The following is a 9,895-nucleotide window of genomic DNA, read 5'->3' on the forward strand; positions in this document are numbered from 1 at the left end:
TCATCCAGGAGCCATCCAGAAGCCCACCCAGAGTCATGTCATTACAATTAAGAAGCTTCTAGTGCTCTTGTCACTTAGGAAATGACAAGGATTTCAGAAACTCTGTGTCAGGATCCAGAGACTCCTATATAGTTCCTAAGATCACACAGTACGATTGTCTCAACTGGACAAGGTGAACTAGATAGTCATGTTCATCCACAAATCTCAGGACGGAAACTGTGACTCTTGTGTTATTGACGACACATCCATACTCGATATGTTAATAAGCACCTTGGTCATAGACACAATCTTCTCTTTCACCCATCTGACAAAAAGTGAGTCACAACTTCTTCAGACTCACCTCACCCCTCCCCCTCCCGACACAGGCTCCTCTTCTCCCCTCCGCTCCTGCCTCCTTCAGGCCTTCAGTCTCTCCCTATGGTGCTTCAGGTCTGAACCCCAGCTCTATGTTAGGATTTCAGAGAGAAGTAAAATTTTACAGTAATTTCCACTCTCTAGGCTTCATCTCTAGTGATGAGAAGTCGCAGAAAATGGACTGGCAGGAAATCCGCTCAACATCTGAATCTTGCTCTCATCTCTGCTTGTAGTTTTCATGCCCACCAGCCTCAGTAAATCTCTGTAATACGACAACAATATAATTCTGTTTGTGACAAATGAAGGTTCATTCAGCCTTTGAGTATTTGCCCACAAAAGCCATTAGTACAACGACTTTTCCCCCTTCAAACTTACTGAGGTTCCACAAAAGGTAACTGTTGACATAGCCAACAAAGGAAGGATTGGCTACATAGTTCCAGACATGACAAATTTTCCTGTTTTTGAGAATATTTGTTTCCGAGGCCATCAGGAGACTAACGCAGCCACACAATATTGTTCCAATCATTGAGGTCTCACGTATTAGCCTTTTTCCAAGATAAAAAAGGCACTCTTTCATGGTCACCACCAAGGAGGTATCCAGGGACCTTGGGGGCATAGTGGGGGGTGGCTGTGCTGTGAAGGGCAGGAGGAAGGGACTGTGTTGTCACCCCTGTCTTGTGCTTCCTGAGACCTGAACCTATAGATGTGGGATATGTATCTGTTGGGTAAAAACGGACTGAAGACCCATCCCCAAGATCCAAATTCATGATTCAATGGAATTCCTATCAGAACTAATCTGCACCAAATTCCTCTTCCTTGTGTACATTCCATCCTTGTGCAAGGGAAGTGACCTTCAAGACACTAGCCTTCTTTAGCTCCAAGCTCCAGAACACAGGAGATTCTTTAGAGCGCCAGCCCCAGCAATGGATTTGCATGGAGAACACTCAGGGAGCGGAGAGAGGACATTAGAGGGACAGGGGTACACTTGTCTACGTAGTTGGCCTCTGAAGGAAAGACTTCCTGAGGATACATGAAACATTTTCTCTCTCTCTCTTCTCTCTCTCTCTCTTTCTCTGTCTGTCTTACACACACACAGACACACACACAGATGCACACACACACACACACACACACACACATCTCTCCTCTGAGTGTATAGTGTCCTAGAGTCTTCAGTTTCCCAGCTTCTCTTTCTCTCCAGAAATCATAGTCAACATGTACTCAAACAGTACCACCAGGGTCAGAATCCCAGGAGGCAGAATCCCCATCATCAGAAACACCAGCAACATCCAGTGTGACTGGGGTCCTGTCACAAGGGCAACAAGCACATGCTCTGAACACCTGCTCTCCTGGGACAAGATTGATGCTCGGGAATCCCAAGGAGACTCTCTGTCCCATGGGTAGCTCAGTCCTCAACAATCTCTGGGATCCAGCCAGCCCCCAAAACTGATCAGTTCATTGATTCTGGGACAGCATCTTCAGTGATGCTCCCACGGAGCTAAGGTACATGAGGACATGCGGGGGTCTCTGCTTCAGTCTTCCCAGCGACACCTGCACAATCTGGATCTCTGCTGAAAATTCTTCTGTCCCAACCAAGGGCCACAGTGACAGTGACCTCACGGAGACAGTTTCCCTTATCGCCATCTCTCCACCAGTCACATATGGAATCTTTGATAGAAAGTTTTCAGCCCAGTTCTGGCCTCAGATAATAGAAATTCATTCCTCTACTCATGGAGGTCTGAATGACCTTTCTTTCTATCCTGAATATGCTGGACACAAAGAACAGAGGTAGAGCTGTGTTCACCCCAGAGACAAGTCTGACCCCAAATCGCTCTTTCCTGGAAGCTCCCTCAGTGTTTGGTAATTGCATCACAGAGATGGTTCTGGAGTTCATAGAAATAGGTCCCTCATGGGATTTCACTGGACATCATGTCTCTCCTACCTGTAGAAAAATTCCACCATGCTATACTTTTGACAAAGAAAACATGATTTTTGAAAAACTTTATCGACTCCTATTCAACCTCCAAGAGGTAGCATCCCTTCTACATTGTTCCCACAATTTCTATCTGTTTTTCTCTGTAGTAAATACAGATCTGTGAAAAGTATCCTAGTGATTGATTGTATCTGCATTTTCATAAGAACATTGTCATGGAGTTTCAATCAATGTCACTGAGAGAACTTTTTCATACACAAGCATACGCCCATTTAGTTTTTAAAATTATTTTGTTGTATTTTTTAATATGAAATTTACTGTCATATTGGTTTCCATACAACACCCAGCGCTCATCCCAGCAGGTGCCCTTCTCAATGCCCATCACCCACCCTCCCCTTCCTCCCACCGCCCCATCAACCCTCAGTTTATTCTCAGTTTTTCAGAGTCTCTTATGGTTTGGCTCTCTCCCTCGAGTTCTCTCCCTCAAACTTTTTTTTTCTTCTCCTCCCTCATGGTCTTCTGTTAAGTTTCTCAGGATCCACATATGAGTGAAAACATACGATATCTGTCTTTCTCTGACTGACCAATTTCACTTTGCCTAATACCATCCAGTTCCATCCACATTGCTGCAAATGACCAGATTTCATTCTTTCTCATTGCCAAGTAGTATTCCATTGTATATATAAACCACATCTTCTTTATCCATTCACTACTTGGTGGATATTTAGGCTCTTTCCATAATTTGGCCATTGTTGAAAGCGCTGCTATAAACATAGGGGTACAAGTGCCCCTATGCCTCAGCACTCCTGTATCCCTTGGGTAAATTCCTAGTAGTGCTATTGCAGGGTCATAGGTAGATCTATTTTTAATTTTTTGAGGAACCTCCACACTCTTTTCCAGAGTGGCTGCACCAGTTTGCAACCCTCAGTGCAAGACAGTTCCCATGTCTCCACATCCTCTCCAGCATCTATAGTCTCCTGATTGGTTCATTTCAGCCACTCTGACTGGCGTGAGGTGGTATCTCAGTGTGGTTTTGATTTGTATTTCCCTGATGAGGAGTGATGTTAAGCATCTTTCCATGTGCCTGTTGGCCTTGTGGATGTCTTCATTAGAGAAGTGTCTGTTCATGTTTTCTGCTCATTTCTAAAGTGCACACTTGGCTAAGTGGTGACTAACACATAAACCGTGTCACTGGAACCCTGTCAGAGCACCTGCTGCGGTCACTCCTTCCCTCTTGGAACTTCCTGCAGGTTTGCCCATTGGGCTCTGTGTTCAGTGCCGCACACAGGACCCCTGCATATTTGTATCTGTGTGCTGGGGGGACAGATCCTGGGAGAAAATCACTAACCACAGTATGTGGAGAACTGTCGTTTCAAATAAGCAGACATAGTGACAGATGGCAAAGATTTTTAGTGGACAGTACCCTTAGGAATACACACAGTTGTTCCTTCCCACAGCACTGAGGACAGAAAGAGAGCTTCTGTTCAGCCTGTGGGAACCTCAGAGCAGGAGAGATCTGGAAACCAGGGAGGAAGCACATAATAGGAAGGAACACAGAATCCTACACAGAAGGGGCCACGTGTCCTTTGGTACTCACCACAGCTCCGGACATGATTCTGATCTAAGTGGCGTTTTTGTAGAAATACCACCTCAGTCCTGACCCATGAAACATACAGGGAAACATGGCCTGGCTTTTCCGGAGGAGTCTGAGTAGAGCAGAAAGTCTGGTTTGAGGATATAGGAGGCTACCCAGGAGGATACCTGGCCTGGGCCTAGGAAAGGGGCAGTGGACAAAGCAACGGGGGACAGGAACTCCTTTTATGGGCTCTGGTTACCATTTTGCACAATGATGTTTCTGAGTCTGGACACAAGGGGGCTCACAGGACCCATTTCTGAGGGTTCAGGGGTGATGAAACCTGAGACCTGCCACCTGCACTGCCTGTGCCCTCTGCTGAGACTCATAACTGTGACTTCTGCATAGTCTGGCCCCACACAGCCATTCCTCTGCCCACCCCCTGACATCCACGGGCGGAGGTACCTGACTCAGGTCCAGTGAGGGGTCAGAGAGCTGGGGTATCATTTGCATGGACAGGCCCGCCCTGTCTCAGTGGATGAAAAGGGACAGATTAGGGGAGGTCTGCTCAGCTGTGGGGCACAGAAGACAGGATCGGTGATGGTCTCCACCATGGCTTGGTCTCCGGTCCTTTTCACCCTCCTCGCTCACTGCACAGGTGATTGGATGTGGGGACAGGGGAAGGGGCTCTGGGAGGACACATGGGCCCTGCTTCCACCCTCTTGTGACCAGACCCCAGCTTCACCCTGTCTGTGTCTCTCCATTTTCCAGGGTCCTGGGCCCAGTCTGTACTGACTCAGCCACCCTCAGTGTCAGGCTCCTTGGGCCAGAGGGTCACCATCTCCTGCACTGGAAGCAGTTCCAACATCGGTAGCAATTATGTCAGCTGGTACCAACAACTCCCAGGCACAACCCCCCAAACCATAATCTATTGGGATAATAGCAGACCCTCAGGGGTCCCTGAACGATTCTCTGGCTCCAAGTCTGGCAGCACAGGCACCCTGACCATCACTGGGCTCCAGGCTGAGGACGAGGCTGATTATTACTGCTCAACATGGGACAACAGTCTCAGTGCTCACACAGTGCTCCAGGCCCGTGGGGAAGTGAGACAAAAACCTGCTGTCCCCACACTGATGCGCTTTCCTAGTGCAGCCCCCACCTTCTGCCAACACAGCTGCTTCCCTAAAATGGAGGTCTGAAACCCAAACCAGTGAACTTTCTCTTGAGTATGTGTCCTTGTCCTCTCAATTCAGACACCAAACCCTGTGTCTGTAGGAGCACATTTTCTGTTTTATGCAAACTGAGCAGAAATTCCTGGATGCTGGGACCTGTTGCCCTGGGGACAGAGTCCTTGAGAATTGTGCCTGCCTGCTGGGGCTGCCATAACATCATACCACATACTGGGTGAGCAAATCAAAAGATATTTATTTTCTCACAGTTTTGGAGCCTAAATGTCCAAGTTCAAGGTGGTGGCAAGTTTGATGTCCCCTGAGGTCTCTCTCCTTGTCTTGCAAGTGATTACATTCATCCTGGGTCCTCACATGGCATTTCCACGTGTGCTCACCCATGCTGTGTACCTCTTCTATAAAGTCTATGAAGTCACAGTGTGGGTTTCCATATAGGAATCTACGGGGATACAGTTCAGTCCATATCAAAGCACAAGGACAGAACAGCGACACAGAGCATAGCTGTGCCTGACTGAGGAGTCAACCGTCCACATGCTCTACATGCGTGGCATTGAGAGAACCTTCACTACATGACCTATGTGGGCTTGGGGCTCAGATCACAGTACAGAAATCACAGGGAGGGTCCCCATGCTCAGAGAGATGACACCGTCTTGGGCAAGAAAGAGGACACATAAGCCAAATGTACGGTGTCTCACACTGACTTCCCACATGGGGAAAATGTGTCTGCAGTTCCAGGTAATGTCCACACAACATAACGTCTGGATGACAGAGACTGGCCCTTACTGACCCACTGGTAAGAAACCCCAGATTTGAGGATGACTGGATCAAACCACCCCACCCTCTGCCCTGACACCATCATGGCAACTGGGGAAGGGACACCTATTGCTTTGGGTAACACAGTGACTGTCTGGTGGGACCTGGACTCACTGACTAACCGTGTAGTTGGGAGAGTTGGGGTCCAGGTAGAAGAAAATGATGGAAGCTTCGCCAAAGAAGTCCCAGCCGCCTGTATCATCTTCCCTCCATCCTCTGTTGTTCAGGTCGGAGCACGGACTATGGACAATCTGCACAGGGGACACAGTCCAGGGTCTTTATCTCTCATAAAACTACAGCTCAGCCCCCAGACCATTCGGATGCCCCTGCCTCAGATCAACTGCAGCCCAACACACCCTCAGAGGCACGAGGTTCTGGCCTGAAATGCAAACGGTCCCATGAGAAGTAGAAAGCAGAAAACATATTCCTACTCTGATGGCCTCTTATTCCCAGAGGTTGCTAGAAGGTACAAAGTTTTCCAGAAACCTTAATGGTGACCATTTCCAGACCGCCATGCACCTGAGACCTTTTCTTTTGCTCTCACTCTGTCGGGTGAGGAACAGACTCAGGGGCCAGTACAGGAACCACTCCTTTTTTCCCACACACTCCATATGGGACTAATCCTGCTCTCAGGCTCCCTCAGTCACCTCTGTGTCATTGCTGAGTGTCCCCACTTCCCAGGGTCCTGGTCACAGGGAGTCAGATCACTGTTTGCCTGATTTCAATGCCACTGTGACTCTGCCTCTGAAAGACACAAAGCTTACTATTAAGAGTCAGAAGGGGCACCTGGGTGGCTCAGTTGGTTAAGCGTCCAACTCTTGGTTTTGGCTCAGGTCATGATCTCATGGTTCCTGGGTTCAAGTCCCATGTCAAGCTCTGTGCTGACAGCATGGAGTCTGCCTGGGATTCTGTCTCCCTCTCTCTCTGCCCCTCCCCTGCTCGCTCTCTCTCTCTCTCTCTCTCTCTCTCTCTCAAAAATAAATAAATAAACATTAAAAAAAGTTAAAAAAAAAAAAGAGTCAGAAATGAACTCTCCTGTTTTTCCCACACTTGGAACACTCTTTGCCAGTGTCCCTCCTGAATGTTCTTTCTCTATTCATTAATGTCATGTTATATCTCCAGGTCTAGGGTCATTTCTTTTCCCAAATTCCACTCTTCCCTTTTTCCTTCCTCCCCTACCACTAATTAGTTCATGAACCTATACCGCCATCTCCTGTCTGTTGCCACAGTAATGTGGGGTGCATTGCAGGAAAAACACAGGGTCATTAAAGAAGAGTTTACTTCCTAGGAATCACTCTAGGATGTAAGAGAAGTCATTCATTTTTTAAAGAATTTGTTAATGTTTATTTATTTTTTGAGACAGAAACAGAGAGAGAGGGAGAGCATGAACAGGGGAGGGGCAGACAGAGGGAGACACAGAATCTGAAGCCGGTTCCAGGCTCTGAGCTGTCAGCACAGAACCTGAAGTGGGGCTCAAAGTCATGAACAGTGAGTGTGACCTGAGGGAAAGTCGGACAGTTAACCTACTGAGCCAGGCAGAAGCCCCAGGAAAAGTCATTCTGCCCTTAAAGATTTCAGCTTCAAATGACTTTTTTTTACATGTCAAATATTATTTTATGTATTTTTTTATTTTTTTAAATATGAAATTTATGGTCAAATTGGTTTCCATACAACATCCAGTGCCCATCACAACAGGTACCTTCCTCAATACTCATCACCCACCCTCTCCTCCCTCTCACTCCCATCAACCCTCAGTTTGTTCTCAATTTTTAAGAGTCTCTTATGTTTTGGCTCCCTCCCTCTCTAACCTCTTTTTTTTTTCTTCCCCTCCCGCATGGTCTTCTGTTAAGTTTCTCAGGATCCACCTAAGAATAAAATCGTATGGTGTCTGTATTTTTCTGCATGACTTATTTCACTTAGCATCACACTCTCCAGTTCCATGCACATTGCTACAAAAGGCCGTAATTCATTCTTTCTCATTGCCACATCGTATTCCATTGTGTATATAAACCACAATTTCTTTATCCATCCATCAGTTGATGGACATTTAGGCTCTTTCCATGATTTGGCTGTTGTTGAACGTGCTGCTATAAACATTGGGGTACAAGTGCCCCTAAGCATCAGCACTCCTGTATCCCTTGGGTAAATTCCTAGAGTGTTATTGCAGGGTCATAGGGTCGATCTATTTTTATTTTTTTGAGGAACCTCCACACTCTTTTCCAGAGTGGCTGCACCAGTTTGCATTCCCACCAACAGTGCAAGAGGGTTCCCGTTTCTCCACATCCTCTCCAGCATCTATAGTCTCCTGATTGGTTCATTTTAGCCACCCTGACTGGCGTGAGGTGGTATCTGAGTGTGGTTTTGATTTGCATTTCCCTGATGAGGAGCGACGTTGAGCATCTTTCCATGTGCCTGTTGGCCATCTGGATGTCTTCTTTAGAGAAGTGTCTATTCATGTTTTCTGCCCATTTCTTCACTGGATTATTTGTTTTTCAGGTGTGGAGTTTGGTGAGCTGTTTATAGATTTTGGATACTAGCCCTTTGTTCAATATGTCATTTGCAAATATCTTTTCCCATTCCATTGGTTGCCTTTTAGTTTTGTTGATTGTTTCCTTTGCTGTGCAGAAGGTTTTTATCTTGATGTGGTCCCAATAGTTCACTTTTGCCTTTAATTCCCTTGCCTTGGGGATGTGTCAAGTAAGAAATTGCTGCGGCTGAGGTCAGAGAGGTCTTTTCCTGCTTTCTCCTCTAGCGTTTTGATGGTTTCCTGTCTCACATTCAGGTCCTTTATCCATTTTGAGTTTGTTTTTGTGAATGGTGTAAGAAGTGGTTTAGTTTCCTCCTTCGGCACGTTGCTGTCCAGTTCTCCCAGCATTTGTTAAAGAGACTGTCTTTTTCTCCACTGGATATTCTTTCCTGCTTTGTCAAAGATCAGTTGGCCATACTTTTGTGGGTTTACTTCTGGGATTTCTATTCTATTCCATTGGTCTAAGTGTCTGCTTTTGTGCCAATACCGTGCTGTCTGCATGATTACAGCTTTGTAGTAGAGGCTAAAGTCTGGGATTGTGATGCCTCCCGTTTTCGTCTTCTTCTTCACAATTACTTTGGCTATTCGGGGCCTTTTGTGGTTCCATACAAATTTTACGATTGCTTGTTCTAGCTTTGAGAACAATGCTGGTGCAATTGTGATTGGGATTGCATTCAATGTGTAGATAGCTTTGGGTAGTATTGACATTTAACAATATGTATTCTTCCAGTCCCTGAGCACGGAATGTTTTTCCATTTCTTTATATCTTCTTCAATTTCCTTCATAAGCTTTCTATAGTTTTCAGCATACAGATCTTTTACATCTTTGGTTAGGTTTATTCCTAGGTATTTTATGCTTCTTGGTGCAATTGTGAAGGGGATCAGTTTCTTTCTTTGTCTTTCTGTTGCTTCATTATTAGTGTCTAACAATGCAACTGATTTCTGTACATTGATTTTGTATCCTGCGAGTTTCCTGAATTCATGTATCAGTTCTAGCAGACTTTTGGTGGAGTCTATCGGGTTTTGCATGTATAATATCATGTCATCTGCAAAAAGTGAAAGCTTGACTTCGTCTTTGCCAGTTTTGATGCCTTTGATTTCCTTTTGTTGTCTGATTGCTGATGCTAGCACTTCCAACACTATGTTAAACAACAGCAGTGAGAGTGGACATCCCTGTCGTGTTCCTGATCTCAGGGAGAAAGCTCTCATTTTTTCCCCATTGAGGATGATATTAGCTGTGGGCTTTTCATAAATGGCTTTTATGATGTTTAAGTATGTTCCTTCTATCCGACATTCTCCAGGGTTTTTGTTAGGAAAGGAAGCTGAATTTTGTCAAATGCTTTTTCTGCATCGATTGACAGGATCATATGGTTCTTATCTTGTCTTTTATTAATGTGATGTATCCCATTGATTGATTTGTGAATGTTGAACCAGCCCTGCAAGGCAGGAATGAATTCCACTTGATCTTAGTGTATAATTCTTTTTATATGCTTTCGAATTCAATTTGCT

The 9,895-nt window shown here is 45.7% G+C and overlaps 1 gene segment (V, D, J or C); it reads left to right on the forward strand.

The window, feature by feature from the left end:
* The first annotated feature begins 4,374 nt into the window (after positions 1–4,374).
* On the forward strand, positions 4,375–5,059 carry LOC131489628 (immunoglobulin lambda variable 1-40-like). The segment is given in 2 exon segments: positions 4,375–4,518; positions 4,632–5,059. Coding segments are annotated over 2 exon segments (486 nt in total).
* The last annotated feature ends 4,836 nt before the right edge of the window (positions 5,060–9,895 follow it).

Source organism: Neofelis nebulosa, chromosome 11 (genome assembly GCF_028018385.1).
Source record: "Neofelis nebulosa isolate mNeoNeb1 chromosome 11, mNeoNeb1.pri, whole genome shotgun sequence".
NCBI classification, from domain to species: domain Eukaryota; kingdom Metazoa; phylum Chordata; class Mammalia; order Carnivora; family Felidae; genus Neofelis; species Neofelis nebulosa.